We start from the raw sequence: 22,878 nt of genomic DNA on the forward strand, positions 1-22,878 counted from the left end.
TCCTTGCTAAACAGATCTTGTGGGCCAACGCTAAGCCAGCAAAATGATTAACTGATGATAATCTATGCATGAAAATGTTGTATTTTACAGATCACTTCTCTGTACTCTGATAGGTTGATTTGTTTAGGATGCATATTTAGATAAAAATCTTAGAATGGTCAGAACAGTCCATGAGACTGCAAAACCTCATGAAACTCCACATCTGCAGAGCAAACATTCACGTGTGCACTCAGTGCGCACAGACACACAGACACGCACACACACACAGGTAAGCTTGCCCATATGTGTATGCACACACAACAGCAAACACATGTATGTGCTGGGAGGCAGGCCTCCGCCATGGTGGCGTTGTATTGAGGGGACTCAGGGGTCTTTGGACAAATATACAAACCTTTACCCAAACACACCCGGCTGCCAGATCTCATCATGTGGTTGAAAAGAGAGGTCAGAGTGTGAGAGCGCTAAAAAGGTTAACACAGCAGAGACAAAGAGTATGGACAGAGTCGGCCTTAACTGCGGTTTTCACAAATTTAAACTTAAAACTCAGGTTACAAAATGTGGTTTTTCATTCCCTTATTTGGACACAGTTTTAGAGTAAAACAAATGAAGCGCCAGTTTGAAAAGCTGTTAAAAAATGTCTGCCATTCTTTTAACCAAAATTGCAATATAGAGGAAAAGGTTAGGACACATCATATATTCAATGCAGTGTGATGAAATGCGTAAGCCACGCCAATAGAGTAAAAAACAAGTCCAAAGTTACTTTAAATAAACAGATTACTAAGTAAAAGTAAAGTCAAGAACAAATGTTCATTTAAGAGTAAGATCTGTTCCAATGAATAATGGAACAATGCAACAGACGGACAAACACAGGTATGATAATGGAAATGGAAAAGTAGTGAACTTTGATGTATTTCAGTCTGTGAGCTGGGGCCACATCTGCAGTAAACAAACTAGGACGACAATTCTGTGGTGGGACCCAAAATGCTCTACAAAGAGACTTTGTTCCCTAAGCAGTTTTTTTTTCAGTTGAGGTTATACATTTATGGAACACAATATTGTAAGGAAACAAGTCAACCGAATGGTGACTGTGTTTGCATTGAGTCGGAAAAATGTAAAAAGCAGAAATCTGTGATGTTGTCAAAGTTGTATAAAATTGAACGGATGCACACCTGTTCCTGTGGCACATTGCCACTCTCTCCGTCAAAACCAATATTTAGACACAAGTTATACGAATTTAAAAAAAAAAAAATTATTTGCAACTTCTACAGCTATTAACATGCACGGTGTCTGTTTGTATGCTGAGAGATACGATCACCATCCTGCATGACTAGTTCATCCATTACTCCTATTGAACACATCTTCAATTGTATTGTTTGATATACTGTATATATTATTATTTACTGTTTACTTTTTCATATTTAAGTCAACTAACATTTGGAGCACTGCTGCTCACTAGTTTTCTACTTTTATATTCTACGTTTAAGTTCTTTTGTACCTGAAACACTAAGACTCATACCTTGGATATGTAATCCTAATTGGCAAAAAAAAAAAAAGATTCAGACTGTACGAGGTTTAAGTAGCTTTATCCCAAACACACATTACAAACTTGTCATCGTCATCTTTTAAAGTTGCTAATAACCAAATATCTCTTCATACTTCAACTTTCTATAACAAATGGAGAAATGATAATGGAAGATCCTTGGATCGTGGGTGAAGCTGTCCCACCAAAAAGCTACCTCAACTTTACTGTGGTGAGAAGGTTTTCCTTTTGGTTTTGTGGAAGAAAAAAAATTAGACAGTACCTACTGGTTTGAGTATACTTTAATTAGTCATTTATCAAGATGTGCATGTTTTTCAGAAATTAAGAGCCTGAATAAAAACTGCTCTCAGAAAATGATGAACTTTTGAACCTTCTCCCAGTAATTATGACATTAGGATCATGTTCTCATTATTACTGGGAGAAGGTTCAAAAGTTGCATCCTTCATTTCTATAATGCATAATGCACGTGTAGAAGTTACAAATGTCGCTACAAGGTTTTTTTTTTTTTAAATAGTGAAAACTGAGTTTTCCCATAAACAAAAAAAACATCATCAAGTTCTACTTTCAAAGATATCAGGGACGGAAATTAACTCAGAATTTGAGTTCCTGACTTACACTTTAGCACAGCATATTGTCCGTCATTCTAAGCAGTACATACCAGTACTGTCACGTTTTAAGAAATCTCCACACAGATAGAAGGTAGACCACATGACATCATAATCTCGCTCTCTCACACTCGTGTGCACAGACAGCAACATCACATAATAGGGCCACAAGAGACAGTCTAAATGACTGTTTCAAGGCCACAGACACAATAGGTAACAGAGGACCCTAAATCACACACACGCGCACACGCACACACACCAAGCAGCCCCACAGGCAGACATCCTCGTCCTCTTCCTTCGTGATTCAGGAACTTCAGACCTGTAATTTAAGAAATGTTCTGCTGAAGGAATGCAATAAATCTTGGGACAGCAAAGGCAGCAGAGAGGGGAAGAAGAGGAGAAAAAAGAGAGAAAAGTGTCAGGCGCGACTCAGCTTCCTGCTCTGCCGTGTGAGTGTGTGGAAGGGCGGGGTGTCGGTGTTAGTTGATACAGGATCAAACTGGGTGGTCCAGGGCCTGCACATACACCATTTTTGTGTACAAATAAACTTAACCCCCACGCTATTGTGGTCACCCCTCCCACTGCTTTTTTTTCATTTCTGGTCCTCACAGCTGCACAACGTGCACGTGTAAACAGAGATACACAATCTGACCTGTATTACCCTGCGCTCTCCACTCTCACACTAGAGAAGCGGGGTAATTGAGACCTGCTATTAGGTGTCAGTAACGATCCGATAATAACAAGGTTGGGAAAACTATTACAAAAATCTAACAAAGACTGACAGTCAATGAATCTCAGCCAAATGATGACATCATTGATATCCGTCTATATGCAATTTAGTGTACTGTTGAGCTGAAAGCTGAAAAGACTTACTCATTTTCACAAAGTTATAAAACATATCAATAATTTTTAAAAATGAAAACACACTGTTTTGTGGGTTAAAGCATTTGTCTTTATTTGGACACAAAGTACAAAAAAAACCTAGGAGAAGATCGGTTAGAACCTTCAGGCAGCATCCAGGCTTTCGATTGGGTAGTCAGCCAGTGTATCCGTTGTCCTCTGTGTTTTGCTGCTCTCTGATTGGTTAGTGAGATGATATTGTTCTGTCTTATGGGAGTTAGATCTCCATCAGCTGGTCCGTTCCAACGATGACCTCGTTAGTCCTCTCAGCTAAGGATGAAAGAGAGAAAGGGAGAACAATTGTATGAATTATCAAAGGCAAGAATGTAAAGCACCCAGGCCAAAGCTCTAAGCTCACCTTTGCCAAAAGCAGGTTTAATCATTAAATACTAGCACTTCCCACAGCCCTATTCAGATTTTCAAGCAATATTTAGTTTGTTACTAAAGATAAGACTGAACAAAAAAAATTACAAAGATGTTTCTTCCTAACCATGGATAGACTATAAATATAGCATTGGATACAAGTAATAACTGCAGTTACATTCACAGCTCTCAAGCTTTGTCTTTGGGAGCATTTTGGGGTGTAGTTTCTTGCCCACAAACACTTTTATACATTGGCTATAGGAGCCAGGGACTGAACCCCTAAACTTCCTATTGAGAGACAACCAGTTCTTTGCTGAGCTACAGCCGACCTGAACATTTTCACTAAACATATCTTAAAGGGGATCATCCCAGCTGGATACACAGTAGCACCTTAGTGATATGTATATCATTAAGGAGAGTTCTTTGCTTACAACTTGATCACAGTAGGGAGACAAAACATGTAGAAAGTACTGAAGGGTTTTTAATGGAATCCTCATTAAGTAATATCTATGTTTTCACTCTGATACAATTCTTGGATTGAGAGGAAACAGTGGTTGCCTGTAGGTAGGTAATACATGTATTTAGTAGTTAATGAGCTAATTGCATACCCATTGTATAAGGCTTTTTTTTCTAGATTTATTTTTGGGCTTTTCATGCCTCTATTGTAGAACTAGAACATTGGACAGAGCCGGAAACTAGGGACAGAGAGAGTAGGTAAGGGTGCGCTGGTGATACAGTGGCCTTGGTCCTCCAAGCGGACAGCCCAGGCTCGATTCCAACATGTGGCTCCTATCCCGCATGATGTTCCCTACTCTCTCTCCCTGATTTCCGACTCTATCCACTGTCCTATCTCTCCATTAGAGGCGCAAAAAGCCCAAAATGAAAAGAAAAAAGAAAAAAGAGAGAGTAGGGAATGACCCATGGGAAAGGAGCCACAGGTCTCCATAGCCTCCACACAAGAGGCGCACGCCCCGACCACTCGGCCACCGGTGCACCTGTACAATGCTTTTTAGTGGCAAAATGGATCAACCCTCATTGGTTCAGGCTACATGTGATCCGTGATGATGGAAATTCCTCAACATGGTGTAAAACAATGTACTGCTGTTAAATCCCTGTGCAGTCACAGTGTAAAGAAGGCAGTGTTTAGGTAGTGCATGTAGGTGCCATAAAGACCTGTTGTACAAAAAAGAGGAACATTCTGTGTTCTAAATATGTATTTATACTTTCCACCATCAACACATGTCGATATTTTATCGTGTCAGGTTGAATTGTTTTTCTAAATGCTGCTTTGACTTTTCTCCGTTTCATCTCACAGTGTCGGCATTTATCATGCAGGTATCAGCTGTTGGCTGTGTTTTAAATCAGAAACTTAACTTTAGCACTAAACGGCCTGCTGTATTCTGTAGCTGTTAACTAAAAAATTTTACAGAGCTCTGTGTTTGGTCCAAAAACTAAAAGGTACAGTCCCTAAACGTACATTTTCTGTTTGTTGTTTCCAGTGCATGGATACACAAATGTGTGTGTATGTTACCTGTTCATCATTGACAAAGCTCATTCCCTGAGTGTCATCTGGATTTGTAATGCTGTTAAAATGCACAGTTTGAGTCATGGCTAGCTGAGGAGTAGAACAGGTATATTATAAAAAGCCTCTTTTTGGGGGAGGTGTGGGTTATCTGAGAAACCATCCTATCCGTGACAAAAATCAGTGACACAATCCAAACCGTGAGATTTTTACCACTTATGCTCTCATTTATTTCAAATCATTTACAGAATGTTCAATGTGGGAAATCTTAGGTCACTCTGACCGCTACCGCTTGGACTGCCAACATTTTCTCGCTCGACGCAGCTGGGAGAGCTGCTGCTGCTGCTCCTCCACCCTACAGCTCTCAATCTGCGAGCATTTGTACCGATCCAAAGCAAACGGTGGCAGAGAGAAATGTTCCGTCCACACAGACAGGTTTTAGTGTGAAGGAATCTGTGGCTCAAAACGAGTTTATGCTCCTCTGTGTGGAGAGGAGCACAAATGGAGCATGGGACAGCCGGGGAGGGAAGGAGATGGAGAAAGAGGGATCTGAATTTGGGTCTGTCAATTCATCACTTACTCATTAGGTCTTTAAATGTATGAACACTATTTTTACCTGTGTCTCTTCAAACCAAATATAGCCGTTTGTCTGATAAACTGTTAAAAGTAATGAAAATGCGTTGCTGATCATAATATCATCTTTAAGAGACAGTGGAAAGACAAGCAGAAACAGCGAGTACTTCACTGAAATGTTCGCCGACTGTTTTAAAACATGCATTCAGTATGTGTGTCTGTAACTTTTAAATATAAACACCTGACATCTTTGTGTCTCTGAGAGTGTCTCTGTGTGTGTGTGTGTGTGTGTGTGTGTCTCGCTGGCAGGGTGGTCCTTAGCTGCTAGCAGGCTCAGCAGTAGAGTGGGTGTGTAATGGTTTTAGCAGCCTAACATTAAAGAGCTAGATTGGTGGAGAGACAATACTGTGCTTTCTTACAATATAAAATAAGCAAGAAGGCAGCTTTATAATCGGTGCAATGCATTTTATGAATCAGTTTAGTCTGATGGATGAAAGGTCTGAATCTACAAACAACTGTGACTTTAAGTCGGGATTACAGTGGACTTTTTTTTTTTTTTTTTTTTTTTTTTTTTTAAAGCAGCAGTGTCAACTTTTTAATTCAAAAGCAGAAAATAAGATTCATAACGTCCCCATAATCTCAGTTTCTGACAAAGTCACATTTTTAAGTATGAGTGTATTTATAGTCACATGATAGTAGTCGCACATGCTCATCTATTGTCCCAGATGAAGAGGAAAAAAAAAGATTATTTTATGTTTTTTGATTCTGCTGAGGGTGAAATGGTTATTGATATCAACCTCATGTTTCTGGAGGTGCAAGAAAGTTGACTGGCTGAGTTTTTTTTTTTCTCATGGACTCGAAGGTTATCAATAGAAGGCTGTTCAATGCTGTACATATTGTAAAGCCCTTTAATTGACAACTTGTAGTTTTTAGCGTTTTCATTATTTTGATATGAACTAGACTTTACTCAACTTTATACTTTGATTTCTGTTTAACATTTATTAAAGAGACATTAAGGCATTTTCTCAAATCATGATGGATGACAGAAAAAAATCGGATAAAACAACAGAGTGTCCGTGAGAAAGAAACTCAGATCTTCTGCCCGTCAGAGACACATTAACTGGAACTTTGTATTTGTGTGACTGAACTTTGGCTTTACAGTGTATGCAAACCAATTATGCAGCTCCAAGTTTCCAGTGTTCAATAAGTAAACAATAGCAGCTCATTGCTCGCCAGTCAGAAACATTTGCCAAAAACATCTGAAGCGAGATCAGTTTTGTTGCACGGTTTGCTCAATTGATGCTACAAAAAGCCTCGACCGTTTCAAACATTTTCGGACGAGTTTAGCTCATTTAGCTTGTAGCACGTAGTTGTTACTTAAAGAACCCTGTTGTTCACTCAATTAGGCTGCTCAGCCTGGCAGCAGAGCTTGTTCTCTCGTTCTCTATATGTGTTTGTGTGTGTGTGTTGGATGTGGCTGCAGGCTGCTGCTGTTGAATTCCGGGTGGTCCTGTTCTGGCCCTGCTCTCTAACCTCTCCATCAATGTGACACACACATACACACACACACACGCACAAACTTACACAGTGCTAGCTTTGGGGACAAGAGGATTAAGGAAATAAAAAAACTCTGACAAATCTCTCTATCACACAGACTCCAGAATTAAGAAACTTTCCTGGTTGGCTTGAATGCTTGGCACTTCCAACACATACCACACACACACACACACACACACACACACACACGCACACATTAACACCTTAACTGAGTCAGCTAGGAGAAGTGCCATGGGTAAACAAAATAACAGTAACAATAGAAAAAGTCTTTATTTGAAAAGAGGTGGTGTTGAATGGTTGCATAATGTAAGATGTTTCTGCTATTTTTTTCAGATCTTTGTAGATTCGGCTCTTTCTTTCAGAGTATAAATGATTTCATTTGGGTTGGTTGACCTCTGTTAGTTTTACTACATTTTAAAGCCTCAATCACACAAATGTCTTTCCAGTTGCTTTCTCAGTAAGTGAGAAGACCTTACACATCATGCACAATCAGTAAAAATAAATAAATAAAATAAAAACAGTAGGAATCCAACATATTGTTTGTGTATTCATGAGAGTCGACCTCACCCTCTGGTTCGATCCGTTGCCCGTTTCCCACCAGACAGTACTTGAGGTCTGCTCCTCGACCGATGACAGCATTACTGCAGATCACACTGCCCTGGATATTACACCTTGAAAACACACACACACAGATAAGACATGAATCAAATTTATTCCTTTACATTCCCGTTGTGGTAATGGTTCCAAAACACAGTGTTTGCACTCTCCAGAGAGAAAAAGATGAGTCTGAAAGCTCCATTTATTTCTCTTAAACAACCTCAGAAGAGAAAATCATTCATTGGTTGAACTGCTCATGTCCATCATGGTGGACTTAACCAGCACTGTGAGGACACAAGAAAATACTGCTCCATTTAAAGTCATTAAAAGCCTTGAACATCACTGGTTTATAGACTACATTATACCAATAAACACTTCCATCAGGTACTCCTGGTTACAAAATTAAACAAACCTGGTTCATCCCTTGTGCATAGAGGTTTATTGTTCAGTCTCTTGTTTCGTTTTCAAGAGGTATTGATTGAGTTTAATGGTAGAAAATGTACACATTAATCAGGAAATAAACTTTCACAGCCAATTAGAAATTTTCCAGAACCTTGAGTTGCTTCACGTAGATCTTAAAATAGTGAGCAGGTACCAGTAGCTCATTTCTGGTGCTAACTGATACTTTATAAACTCAAGAGTAATTAAAGAGTAATATTTAGCTGGGATGGCTTTGGTTCTGGTGAAACGGAATCTTTCTGACTGTTTATGTTTGAAGCCTGCTGGAGATTCAAAACATGTTTATGGTTCACATTCTGTTTTCTACCTCATACCTTCTGTACACACTCATACTGGGAGCTGCCCAGTAAAACCACAGCCTTCCTCTGTTGGCTGTTAAGCTTCAGTATTCACAGGGTTTTGGAGCGAGTGCCATACTGAAGGTCAAACTGACAGAAGCAACATTCAGCCTGTCTCCCCTTTAGGAATCCTACCACCTGCTCCAAAGACTCACAGTATCCAATCAACTGGTCTTAATGACTTGACATTAGCATTTATATTAAAGAACAGCAGCGGACCAAGTCGTTTCCACATGTGTGTGTGCGCGTGTGTTAGGACATTGTTGGCTGTGTTACACCTGAACTGGCAGTGCCAACCCACTGAGCGCTTACATTCAGCCAAACCATCACCATAAAATTCTTGGAGGGGAGACACAGACAGTCCTGACACAGACAGTGTGTCCTGTGTCAACTGACCATGGAAGGCGTGTATGTGAGAGTGTGGGTAAGACAACGTGTGTTTCAGTAGCTCGGGGAGCCCGGTGGAGAACACATGTCGGTCTTGCCCGGTCAGTGACGCACACACACTTGGCCCTCTGCGCCTCACACAGACAGGTTTGTGTTGGCTCATTCTGTTCAGGTGGTTAGGCCTGGAGGGCGAAGGGAGGAATGAGTGTGTGCGTGTGTGTGTGTGTCAGTGTGTGTGGTGTAAGTAACTACCTAGGAGGTGGCGGTGGAGGTAGTTGGTGATGGGAGATTACAAGATTCAAAGTTTTGTAACATTAGAGAGAGGAGAGAGAGAGAGACCACCAAAGAAGCCTCAGAGCTGAAACACCACTAATTACTAACACCAGGGCTCCTCCTTGCCATGACCCCCCCCCCCTCCTTCTCGCACACACACACACACACGCACACGCACACACACACACACACACACACGTACTCACACACACGTCGACCCCCATCCCCTGTGCCAACCCCCCCACCCCCACCCCTGTAAAGTTGACCCCTGCTATCCCCCTTCCCAAACACGCAGCGCTTTGTCAACAAGTTCTGGTCAGCTCCAAACAAAGAAAGCAGAAATGCAAGGGGTTTCTGCGACATGGCCGGGGTCTGCTAATCCCCTCACACTGGCTCTTTCTTTCCTTCTTTCGCCTTCCTTCTTATGTCTTCAAAAAAAAGAAAGAAAGAAAGGAAAGAAAGAAAGAATTGCAATATCTTTCTTGCGTGCTAGCTTGCTTTCCACCCGCTTCTTTCTTCCCTTCTTCAGTCTCTCTCATTCTTTCACGCCTTTGTGCGTGCACCTACATGGGCATGATGAGGGTCCCCATGCTCACTGGCTGGGGTCCCTGAAAGGCTTACGAGAGAAGAGATAGAGAGACAGAGCGAAGGAGGACGAGAGGAGGAACATGACGTCGAGGACTTGGTGAGAGAGAAAGGAGAGGGAGGAGTAAGATATGAAGATAAAAGAAAAGGAGTGAATGAGTGCATTAAAGTCCAGACTTGAGACGGAGATGAGTCTGTTTCCAGCAGAGTTTCTGGTTCAGCCTCTGAGCAAATCAATCAAAATGTTAATTCTACAGTAGCTAATGTGCTCGCTCTACAAGTCCTCATTTGTGGCAACTTTGACCACTTCAACTACTGGCTACATCGTGACACACCCCACCAAGACTCTTTTCTCTCCCAAAGTTCATTCACAATGAGGCAAATACACTTAAGCTCATGAACTGCAGAGCCCTTCTCATATCCCAAATCAAGTCAAAGACATTACTGCTTAAATTCATTGAGGTGTTATTCAGTATTTAAAGGTATAATATGTAGAATTTTGTTACAATGTTGATACATTGTGATCTATGTTAAATCATTTTTTTGTAGAGCACTTACTGTACATTACTCTACCTTTTCAACAGATTAATGCCTGTTTCATTTAGCTGATAGCTTGTTAAATTTTCAGTCTATCTATATATATGTGTGTAAGTGCGTGTGTATGCATATGTGTGTATATTTTATTTTGTTTTGAAATTGTGTAATTCGATTTGCTTAGTTGTTTTATTTGTCTCTTAAGAGGCGAGGTCCCTTGTATGAGCCTGTTGGCTTCTTGACCTCTCCTGACACACCTTTTATATTTTTGTTAATCCTATTTGATGTATTCTTATATGTGTGCTAAATGAATAAATAAATAATTACTTCAAATTGTTCCAACAGTTATCAAATTCAGAGAAATCCGTAACTGTATCGTTGTAATGGGATGTGGGAAGTGGCAAGCAGCCATGATGAGCCGCCATGACAGACATGACATGTTTATCGTTGCCAAGGAAACACAGGATGTTACGTCAAAGAACGCTGCATAAGGAAGTGGGAGCTGCTACTGAAAGCCGCCTCACTGTTGCTGTATGTGCTGCTGTGATAAAAACTTCAGGTAAATAATACATCGAAGGTAAACATATTGTCTTCCTCAGGTCGGTTCTCACCTGCTCGTATTGACTACAGTCAACTCGGAGTTTGTTTTCACCAAGGGTTGGGGGGGAGTAGCAGAGAGAACTCCCATGATTACCCGCCAGCCTCAACGTCATCTTATTGTTATTGTTTTGATTGAGATCCCCCCGGCGGCGGAATGTACATACAGTGCGTTTAAAAAAATTACAACGACGATTATGAAATAGAAAGTTAGGAAATGTGTCACATCTTTAACATGTTCTTTGGAAATATGTAGGAGACTATTTCTCTTCAACTCTGAATGTAAGAATATGTATGAATATGAATTACATGTTTTCAAAAGAGCATTCAAATGATAACGCACAACAAGGGGGAAAAGCAGGCAACAATACACAGTATTGTTTTAAACCTCTATTACCACCGTAATGAAGGTTTCTTAAATTGCACAGAACTTTATTTCCTCTGTAGAATCATCAACCTATAGGATACTAAATATCTCAACCTGGATTTTGAAAAAGACATAGACACATGTGAAATACTAATTTAATATTTTGGACTCATGAACTCATGTCATGTCTCTGTTTTTGATTGTCATTTAGCCTTTGGGACCTTTAAGTGACCCATGACGCAGAACCTGGAGAGTATCTAACTGCCGTGTCGAGACATATCTCCTACTGAAACGTGATACAACCATTCAGAAGATGAAAGGCAGGACATAATGTTGGGATGAATTTGATTGGATCAATTAGACAAAGCTTTTAAATTGGTTGAAAATGAGTAAACTCCCCTGGAGGCAAGATGAGTCAACATCTGAAACGTTTTACAGGAAGAGAAAATTCATCAGTTCGATGTAAAAAAAAAATACTCAGGTAACACTTTTATGATGAATGTATTTGGCAGATAAATGAACATTTAACACAAAAATGCTGGATTAAACACCGGAACATTCATTTTTTATTTCATGGGGACTTTAAGGTCCCCTTAATTTGAATGTAAAAGTTGTAACCTATAATGGATGACTTCTATGATGATTGTGACATTATGGTATGTTACCTCTCCATCAGGGAGGTCATGTTTGTTAATTTGATGATGTGTTAGTTTGTCTTAATTGATGATGATTTCTTGCAGGCTTGCAGCCACTCCTGGTTTAACATGGCCTGCCTCTTTAACCAACGGTTTGCCTGATGAAGGTCTAGTAATGAAATGTTGCCAATAAAGGGTTTTTTTGGCCATTTTTGATGGACTGTTTCTTCTCCTATATGTACGCAAATTATTTTTCTACTTTGAGGAAATATATGCAAGACCTGATCGCTCATTTACATTTAATGGCATTTCAATGAAACATAACTTCTCAAGAGAATGATCAAATAGCTCTGTCTGAAGTAGTCAGGACTATACCTTCAAACCTCTATGGTGATCTTAAATTCCATAACCAGTGGGAGCTTTAGTATAGGCGAGTAAATAAGCGGCTAAATTAAATATATGGACGTTGTGTGTTTCAGTTCAGTAACTTGGTGTTTGTTTGGAACTAATCTCTGGCTGGTTGCACACCAATAGATGTATTGTTAACTCAGCGCTCTCTGTTTGACCCCATAGAGGCCAGAAAACAAAACCTGCTACACCTCCCATCAATGGACACACACATCTATAAGCATCTGCCCAACACACACACACAGGTTTGCATGTAAACACACCAAAGAAATGTCATTGGACTGATATGCAATGAATGAATATCAAGTCAATTCACTACTTTCAAATGTTGAAAAAGTGTGAACAGATCAAGGGAGAATCTTTGTTTACCAGTCTCAGTCAGCATGTACTGATCAAACATCTAACAAAAGCCGCTGTGAGCATCAAAACGTTCATCTGTAAACACGCCTGGAGGTGAAATTCTTTTATAATCGTAATTAATGGTTATGTGAAACACTTCAAAGGTAATGTAATCAACAAGTGCGAACACATTTGTGTGTGCATGTGTGTTCTCACCCCTCCTCGATGGTAACTCCGTGCATGATGATGGAGTTGGTGACTTTAACCTTCTCTTTTACAGTGGTGGAGTTTCCGATGGTGGATCTCTTTATGGAGGTCTTCTCTGCTACCTGACACAGAGCTCCGAAGATGCTGTCTGATCCCATCTGAGGAAAGAGTGAACACACTGACTGTTACATTACAAGGACATAAAGACACACACGCACACACACAGACACACACACACAGGCGTCTCGAATCATGAAAAGGGCCAATAATACTCTGAGTGATTAAATGGAACTAGTGAAACTGCTTTTGAAGTGGGAAAACAATGAGAAGAGAAAAATGAGAACACACATAAGTGTAACTTCAGGACTGACTTCTACTATTTGTACAGTACATTTACCTGACATCTCTCAGAAATGACCGCTGATGGATGGACTGCTGGTTCGTCAAACAGTTTCGGGGCCTATAACAGAAAATACAAAGGACAGGGGGGCATGAGTCTGAAATCCCATTGAATTTATTGATGATTATATAACTGTAATCTTCTCTTAATGTGAACGGTGTGTATAATAAGAATAACAAGACATCCAAAAACTGGATACAACTCTGTCTTAGACCAAACAGAAATGTCATAATGTGAAAAAAGAACAAAGTAACATCTGATAGATAGATAAGTGGTCATAAGAGATACAGAAGATATTACTATTAGATATTTGGGACTGAAATAAACAAACATTTTCATTATTGTTGAATCTGACAATTATTTCATAGACATTGTCAATGAAGGCAAAATGGTTATCACAAAGAGGAAAAGTAAACACCTGTTATATGCTTTTTTGGCCAACTTAGAATCAAAAATTTCAACATATTCATCCCACAGAGTCATAGAGGACGGAGAAAAACAAAAACTAGATGTCAAATTTAAGTGGCTGGGGTTGCCGATAGCGCAGTGGTTAGTGCACGCCCCATGTATGGAGGCTGTGGTCCTCCAAGCGGGCGGCCCAGGTTTGAATCCGACCTGTGGCTCCTTTCCTGCATGTCTCTAACCATTCTCTCTCTATCTCTCTCCCTGAATTATGACTAGCCACTGTCCTATCTTTAAATAAAGGCATAACAAATGAAGAGGCTGGAACCTGTGAATGTTATCTTTCTGTGGTTTGATCATTTCATATTCAAACAATCTTTGAATTCCAGTTATTTCTTCAGATAAAGAAAAAATTCATATCTTGGAAATGAATCCCCTCCACAGTATGGTGTATCAAAGTACGTGAAATCTCCTTAAGGAGATGGAGTGTGCCTGACTCACCAGGCGGTTTGCGTCTATGTAAGCAGCCAGAGTGTTGACGCGGTAGCAGAGACCCTGGTCCATGATGTGAACATAGCAGCGCAGCTTTCCTCCATGGTAAGCCTCGCTCATGTCTCCCCGGTGGTCGTTCCAACACGAGCGCTCCTGGGCCAGCTGGATGAGAGACTCGTCTCGTGATGAGATAATGAGCTCTGGACAATAAGAGGAGACAGCAGGAAAGGTTTCAAAACAAAGTAACTGTATGAATTAAGATGATGATGATACGAACCTGCTGTTTGGGAGGGATGTTTTTTCTTCTTCTAATCAGACAGTTCTACTTTTTAGTCAACTTGCTTTATGGTTTTTGTTGACTTACAGAAAAGGCTAACCCCAGATGATCTCTAACTACAGTATAGACCTTTATTTCCAAAAGGTCACAGTGTTGTGAGTGACTTTGAGTTCTACAGTATGTGATGAAATGTGATGCTTTCAAATACTGACCGTGGTTTGTAGAGCCCTCGTTCTTCTTCTCGTTCTGTTCCTCTGCGTCGTCTTTGATTGTCTGATTGGTGGTCGATTTGGAAAACTGCTTCCGCACCATATACGGTACCAGCTCACCACGGATGGACGAGATGGACCTATGGTACAAGAGAATGAAACATTTAATGAGATGTATGCATGCTGCAAAGTCATCAGCATCACTCAGAAACATGAAGCCAATGATTCATGTGCTGTCTTCTTTTCTTTAAGAGGGTGTTATGACTGCAAACGTGTGGTATTTTGAATATTGAATGAACATTTAAATTGTCAATGTCAGTTGTCTCAGTCTGTTTCATAGGCAGCTTTAAATTGTTCATAATATGTTGAACAACTTTTAGGAATAAAATCAGTCAATGCCTCTGTATCATTTTACAAACTACCCAATGTGTGCTATCATGTTATTAAGTAGATTGTTAGAAGAGGACACATAAAGTGATAATGAATCACACATGATTCAGCTGAGCGCTGCTCTTATGTCTCTTACTGCGTCAGCCAGGAGGAAAACTCCCATCTTAATATCTTCCTTTTCTTTTCACAGCGCTCTGCTCAGTGTTCCTTTTTACCAGCCCACACATTCCCCCCCTCATCCCTTCACTCGCCCTCTCTTACTTTCTTTTAAAGGGAGATTAGAATTTCCATGTGAATGACAGGAGAAAAAACAACAGTTACTCTGTCCATTTCTCTCCAGCAAGTGACAGAGGAGGACGAAAGAGAGAGAGAGAGAGAGAGGAGCTGTTATAAGAGAGTCCAGGAGAGAGCTGAAGAAAGAAACAAGTGACCTAACAAGGGGGATGATATATGGTGGCAGCAGTGGTCATGAGTGATGTAATGATGTGAGATTTATGTCTGTGTCTCTACAGCAAATCACTTTTCTAAGTTTAACATTAATTCAGCAAGGATGACGAGATGAAGTAGGTAGGAGATAAGTGTTAGCTTGAAGGCAGGATTTAGGATTTATTTGTCTGTAAACTTACACTTGATTGATTGACACATCATTGACTTCACTTGTAAACTCAAAAGGGCTGACCAGAGTCTACAATAATTTTACTGCTCAACAAAATTGTAACTTTTTTTATAAAGTGATGTGTAACAGTGTCCATGGTGGTGCTTAGTATGTATTGCAGCATCACTTAGAAATCCATGTTTGTTTTCACGCATGGTGAACATGCTGCTTTTAAATCAACAGTACATTTTTTGCATCGATTTCTGGTTATGTTATTCAATATGTTTTTTTCCCCGAACAGCAGAAAAAATATGAGATCTTGGATTGATGTTTGCAGTGATGACAGGCAACTTAACTGACTTCCCCTTTTCTTTTGTCTTGCAATAAGGTCTGAACAATAATAACAATTCATTTTTCAATTCGTTTTCTCGACAAGGAAGTCTGCTACATATCTCATCAGTGCATGTCTTCATCCGAGCGTTGCATGCACAGTCTGTGTCTCATATTACTTTAAAATAATATTTTAGATGAGTTTTAAATTGATACAATGCTGTACAAAGTTTGAAGTTTTCTTCAGAACCTGAAATCGAGGCCTGGCTGACCAAGTAGCCTAATATTTTTGAGCGAGGAAAAATATATTTTCTTTTATCTACAGACTTTTGTATAAACTACCCCGTAGATGCGTTATCATTATTGTAGTTAATTAAGAGCATATCTAATTTTGAAAACTCCAGAGACACCGCCTGAGATCTTTGGTGACCCCTCTAGGGGGGCCTAGACTCAGTTTGGGAACCAGTGATCTAGGCAGACAGTTACATGGGATAACTTTTGAGTGATTGTATTCCTTATTGTTATTAGCAGCACGTCCCGTGCTGGTTAAGATGTGACTACATATGAACCTTGTTAGCCGAGTGTAGCGTTTACTTTAAGCGGCTACAACTCCAGCACGCGTATAGGTTTGGTGATGTGTGAATCGACAGGAAGTAAGAGACAGGGAGCTTCTGCTTTATATCAAGTTACAGTCACAGGGCTGGACACGTTATTAAACATACAAATGAACAATGTTACAAATGGTTAATACAACCTACAAGTCTGCTTGTTACGTTTTATTAAGAAACATGTCACTTCATGTGAAAAAAAGTATCACAATGTCGGATTATTATAAAATCATGCAGCCCTACAGGCAATCATCGTGCTTTTAAAGGTCAGATTATTATTTTAATTTAGGAAATTACTAATTCGTTTTTGAAGCATTCCACCTTCCAAGTTCCAGGGAGGATATTATTATTTTATTTTCTTATTTGTGATGAAGGTGGGGTAAAAAAATAAATCATTTTAAACTATAATTATACCTGAAACATTATGGGACTTTACGTACACTGATTTTTAAAGGAAAACATTTAATGAAAGCTGAAGTCATGTGATTCCTTTGTTTGTTCAGACACTAACCATGTGTGTATTGCTGGCTGGCTACAATAGTCTCCCTGTGACACTGCTACACTTCAGAGGCTAAAGGCCTAACAGCCTGCCTCAGTGGCACATAGTAAAACAAATTAACACCTCGCTAGAATACCCTGCTAACAGGACCGTTCAAAGCCTTACACACCGTGTTACCATGTTTAACACTTGCTTCAGATTAGGCAGCCAATGTGAATGTCTGTTTGACTGTGTGGGTTCACGTCCAAGTGTATGTCTGAATACCAACACTGCGAATAGAAACAGGTAGCTAAAATGACGCAAAAAACAGCTTGAAAGTTGGGTGTTTTTTTTTGTCGATCACTTCTCATACACAAACTGTTTAAAGTGAAAAACTCACTTGTTGTCAGCAAGGAAATCCACAACAGCTTTTTTCAGACAGTAGAGGTGAGCATCCACCAGGCCTGTTTTGATGAGCATCCTGGGATGTCTGCGGGAAAAAAGGAAAACAGACAAAAGACCAGAATGAGAAACTATTAAAAAAAGATATGCATTACATAAATGCCCATCCATATGCTATGAATACAAGCTAGCTCCAACTACCACTTGGAGGACAACTTGCTTTGATTTTTTTTCACCTGCTGTGTTTTATCTTCGCTTCTCATTTACTCAAACCATTTTAATTTACATCTGCTGAACAAATAAAACAGGAGCATTTGATGAAAACCAGACACCGCCAGAGGCTATCATTAAAGCTTGAGAACAGTGACATCTGTCTATTGTCCTCCGTTAGCCACCGTAGATATTGCCCCACTGAGCGGCTTGCTATGAGACAGGTTTATGTTGACTGGGCGGGCGGGCAGGCGGGCGGGGTTCTCCCACACACTCACTGAACCCATGCATTCACTCACTCACACATTAACTGGCACACAGACGCACGGTGGCTTGAGTTGAAATATGTGACATTTATGAAGCGAGAGCCAAAGAAAACCATTTGATCCTCCAGGTTTCAAAAAACAAATCCGCCGTCACTCCTTCACCCTCTGTGACTTCTATCCTCTTCTTCCTCTGTCCTTTTTTTTGGACAGTGAGTTGTTTCTAAAAGGTCCTCACTTCTGCTTTTACATGTTTCAGCCTATTCACGTTATTCAAAGCATACTGCACTGATTTTAGGTTTTCAAAGTTGTAAAAGTAGAAGGATTGGCTTAACATTTCTTTATGAAAATGTTCAATTAAAAATACATTTTACGTTAGGTATCTTTAATGACCCACGGATAGGATATTGAGTGAAAAGTGATACATGACACGTGATACCTGATTGTGATTGAAAAACATCTCCCTCTTTAATTCTACTTAAGTCTATTTCTTCTTCCCCCCCTGCTCTGTTTTCCCTGCTCTCTCCCTCTCCTCACCAGGCCCACAGTATAACTAGAGTGACTCAGGAGGATTTCTTGGTCACACGTTTTTAACAACCAGATGCTGAAAGCCATAAATCAAACTGTGTGTGTCCGTCTGTGTAAAGGTATTTCATTCAAAAGTATAAAAACACATGTGCATGCACACACAGACACGCTCTGTGGGAGTTTGTCAAATGTATTTATTCATAAAACATTTCCCAGGTGTGTGCCTGTGTGTGTGTTGTATGTGTGTGTGTGTGTGTGTGTGTGTGTGTGTGTGTCGTAGGCTTAATGTGAATTTCTGGGAACACCCAGCATGTGACATCACTGTTTGGCACTTGCAGGTGGGCAGCAGAGAGAGCGAGCTGGAGGGAGAGGGAGTGAGACAGAGAATGAAAGCAAGACCAGGAGCAGGTTCCCTTAAAAGGCTTTAGGGAGGCAGGGCCTTCTCTGACAAGACTTTGTCTATTTGAAAGCATACGTTGCTCCAAAACCTGTGTATATGGTTCTGCATTAAGGGTGCCTTCATTAATGTGCAGGTTAGCCATGCCAAGTGCACTAATGCACCACTTTAAATGGTAGAGTTTCAGCTAGCATTTTGTGAATTCAGCAACGAACTGTGTTTATAGACAATGGTTTTGGGATTGTTTCTGAGCCAATGCAGTGATGTCCACTACAGAATCATGTCTGTTTTTTAAATGTAGGGCCATCTGAGGGCCCCAACACCACAGCAATCCAATATTAGTTTTTGGCCTTGAACCCTGCACAAACAAATTTCTTCAGATTCTCTGAATCTTTAAATGGTATTATGTACTAAACATGCTTATGGTAATTCCCTAGATTCTTCGCATCTCTATGTAAAAAAAAAACAACCTATTCCTAAAATGTTGCACAATCTTTCACAAAGTGATGAACCCCTCCCCATCATTATTTCAGAAAGACTCAGCATTTGATGCTCTTTTTTTTTTTTTTACATGTTACTGACCTGTTGCCAGGTAACCTTACAAACTGAGATATTCAACCAGGTTTGTTTTTAAAAGCATTTTACAACTTTTCCAGCCTTTTGTTTCCTCTGTGCCAGCTTTTGAATCAGGCTGTGGGTTTCAATGTTTTGCAAACCATCACATTCTGTATTTTATTCACATTTTACAAACCAACCCGACTGAGCAGATTCATAAGATTTCAGATCTATTCAGACTGAAGCTCCTTTCACACATGATTTCCTGACAATTTCAAGACCAATTTCCGACAATCAAGGCCTGACGTTTTGACTTCTACTTCAATCGTCCCAAACATCAGAAAAATGTCTGAATCAGATGCCTTCCTATTGTGGTTTGATGAGGTGATTACGGGTGCGTGGTTAGAGCGACAAGTTTAAACTACAATTTTATCAGTTTACACTTTTTTGCATCTAAATCTGATTGCTGCAGACATCTTAAATTTCCCTCTAAATGCAGTTAAACATCTTGCTTTTCCTGCAGCACCATGTCATTTCTGGTTACTGTGAGTGCTGTAGAGCTTGTTGTGCAGGAGAGCTGGAATTTAGTGCCTCTGCAGGCAAGGATGACTCAACCCCTGGATTAACGACTGAATACTAAAGCACCACTAAAGTCCTCAGTGGGAGAGAGGAGTCACTCTCTCACTCTAAAACACATACACACAGCCTAATGTCTTATTTAGTTACAACTAAAACCCCACAGAGGAGGATGACTCAGAAGCAGCAGATTGACTGTTAATACCCTCATTAGTCAGCTTTCCACCACAGAGCCAACAGGCCTGAAGGGCTTGCGAATTATTTGGGGCCTTCGATTTTTGGCACCAAAATAAAATGTGTGAAACCCTTAAAACCATCCCAGTCCGATGGATCCTTTCCAAATTAAGATGACTCACATATTTGAACCTGTGTTATAAGTGCAAAAGGCTAACCTGCTATAGTAAGGTCACTTTACAAGACTGACAGAACCAGTACAGTCGGCAGGTGCTATAAAAGACACACCCTTCAAGAGAGCTATTTTTTTTAAGTCGAAAATGTTAAGATATATGAAAGAGGAAAGCAAAAAATAACAATAAATTGATCAACAGCATGCTTACCTACCAATTGAAAAACATATATTATGCATGAATTTTGTGTATTTAAATAAACTTAAATACAAGGAAAATAAAGATCAAACAAACATGTATTCTAGGTCTTATATGTTAGATTTTTTAAACCTGATATATGATGCAGATGATCTGATATTTTCATTCAACTATAAAGAACAGGCAGAAAATTCTTAAAATAAATAAAGCAGGCAAAGAAAAACTTATATTGAGTGTGTAGATACACCACACTGGACACCAACTCATCTGCAATGCAAACATTTAATGGATGATACTTGTGAGAGTAAGTAAAAGGTAAAAAAAAAGTACAATAGGTACTTCATCAATTACACCATATATCTGCTTGGATACATTTATATTGTTCCTAATATGTGCAACTTGATTGATGTTATTCTTCTCTTTTGTTAGGCTTTTTTTTTTTGGAAGGTCCATCTCATGTGTGAGTGTGAATTTCTGGCACAACTTCACCAACTACCAAGGTACCAGCGATGACCCTGATGAAGGCCACAAGCTGAAATGTGTAAGACTAATTTGTTAATAAAGCTGATCTTCAAACTACAAGTGCGGCTGGAGCTTTTTGACCTCTTCTGGTCCAACTCATGCAGAATTTGTGTTGAATACATTTTAGGCCCTCTGTCTAATGTCATCATTGCGAACAGCAGGCTATATGCCAAGTGTGGAAGTACATTTGTGATTTTATGCAGAACACAACTGAGGGCACTATTCAAATATGAAGCTCAGAGGTTTTGCTTTTAGGTGAGAATTATCTTTTTTTGATTCATCCTGCATCCAAGAGGATCTGACAGGTGGATCTGTAATGTACGAGGGGAAGCTCAGCTTGAGTCCTTTCACACTGTTTAAGCCAGTTCCAGGTCAAATTATCTCACATGTGCAGAATGTATTGAGCTAACACACATGAACCATGAGGACGTTGAAGAAAAAAAGAGAAGAAAGGAAAACATTACACAGGACTGAGAATGAACCAGGATGGATGGGCAAAAGAAAGAATGGATGAATGGCTTTACCGACGGGTACAGAGAAGAAGGAAGGAACAGCTTAAAGAATCTAGGAAAGTCCTAAAACTTTACAAAGAAAACAACGACTTTGAACAGAGACAAAATGAGTTAAAGACAATGTATTCATGTTTGAAGAGTGGATTAAAAGACATCTCTGAAAGTTATACATTATATACATATATATGAATCAAAAATCCCTGTTGTCTTTTTGTGTGAGTGGCTCAAGATTTCCCTGTGCAGAGAAGCAGAAGCATGCGAGCAGCTGCTCTGGCCCCCCTCTTATTGGCCAGAATTTACAGTGGCTTTGGCTCCATGAAGTATTTACGAGCTCCCAAAACACCCGGTCTCACACATACATGCATATGAGGACTAAGAAATGAACACTGAACGAAAAGAAAGGAATTAACCTGCTGTAGAGTACTCTTCCTGTGACAAAGATCCCCCCCCACACACACACACACACACCACAAACCTTCAGACTAAAACACACACACTGATTACAAACCAAAACATATACCCTCCTCCTAAATCTAACTTTAAACTACACATGTACAGATCATAGTAACCATCAATCAGACACCAGCACCAGGTGCTTATATCCACAGAGCATGTGATGAGAAGCTTTCACTGATGACATACTGCACAGGTAGAGCAACTTGTGATTTATTTTCACTAGATACAAGTGATATAATTAGACCTTGTTATTTCCACTCGCGCTGATATTTGGCAACAGCATTATCATATGTAGTGTCAACGATTACTGCTTATTTTCACTTAGAACGTTAAATAAGAAATACAGACACAGCCGCCCCAACAGTCTCTTATCACAGACACATTGATTATCATGAAGTCATTGTCAAAGGGTATGTGCGACTAATTGTAAACTTTTTTTTCCAGCAATAGTCGGCCTTAAAAAGAAGCACAAAGCGGAACTTCAAACCTACACATAGACTGCAGAGAACAGATTTGATTGGAATACCTTTCTACTGAAGATGTGCTATCACAATAAAACAAGGAGTGTGGACATTCTAGAGAATGGGCATTTAAGTTTTTATGTGATTTATAATGTTGTGAGCACAGCAAACAAAATTCCATTCTCCCATTTTTTTTCTTTTGGGATAGCGAGATCTGTCAGAGATGCATTTTTATTAGGCTTTTAATACGACTTACTTCCTCATGATAGACTTCCTAATCGACAATCCGTCCTCCAGATCTGCTTCGTTGGCCATGAACAGCAGCCTCTTGCCCGACTGGTCCACTCCCACAAAGTCTCTCTGCTCAGCTGGAAAAAACACACAAACACAAAACACAAAACTATTAAAGGTCAACTGGAAGTCAGACATTAAGCTCACTCATATCAATGAGGAAGCCTGTCTCCTTTCTTTGATATTTGGGGAG

At 39.9% G+C, this 22,878-nt stretch overlaps 1 protein-coding gene across 1 annotated transcript in view; it reads right to left on the reverse strand.

The window, feature by feature from the left end:
* Window positions 1-3,074: 3,074 nt before the first annotated feature.
* Window positions 3,075-22,878, reverse strand: part of eif2b3 (eukaryotic translation initiation factor 2B, subunit 3 gamma) — a 32,242-nt gene continuing 12,438 nt past the window's right edge. Inside the window, exons 5-12 of the mRNA XM_061044656.1 lie at window positions 22,651-22,762; window positions 17,368-17,457; window positions 14,570-14,706; window positions 14,090-14,280; window positions 13,184-13,246; window positions 12,796-12,944; window positions 7,628-7,731; window positions 3,075-3,315 (exon numbers count right to left, since the gene is read on the reverse strand). Of these exons, the coding sequence (XP_060900639.1) occupies window positions 3,263-3,315; window positions 7,628-7,731; window positions 12,796-12,944; window positions 13,184-13,246; window positions 14,090-14,280; window positions 14,570-14,706; window positions 17,368-17,457; window positions 22,651-22,762 (899 nt within the window). The 3' untranslated portion in view covers window positions 3,075-3,262. The remainder of the gene's footprint in view (window positions 3,316-7,627; window positions 7,732-12,795; window positions 12,945-13,183; window positions 13,247-14,089; window positions 14,281-14,569; window positions 14,707-17,367; window positions 17,458-22,650; window positions 22,763-22,878) is intronic.

The sequence above is a fragment of the Labrus mixtus genome, chromosome 8 (assembly GCF_963584025.1).
Source record: "Labrus mixtus chromosome 8, fLabMix1.1, whole genome shotgun sequence".
NCBI classification, from domain to species: domain Eukaryota; kingdom Metazoa; phylum Chordata; class Actinopteri; order Labriformes; family Labridae; genus Labrus; species Labrus mixtus.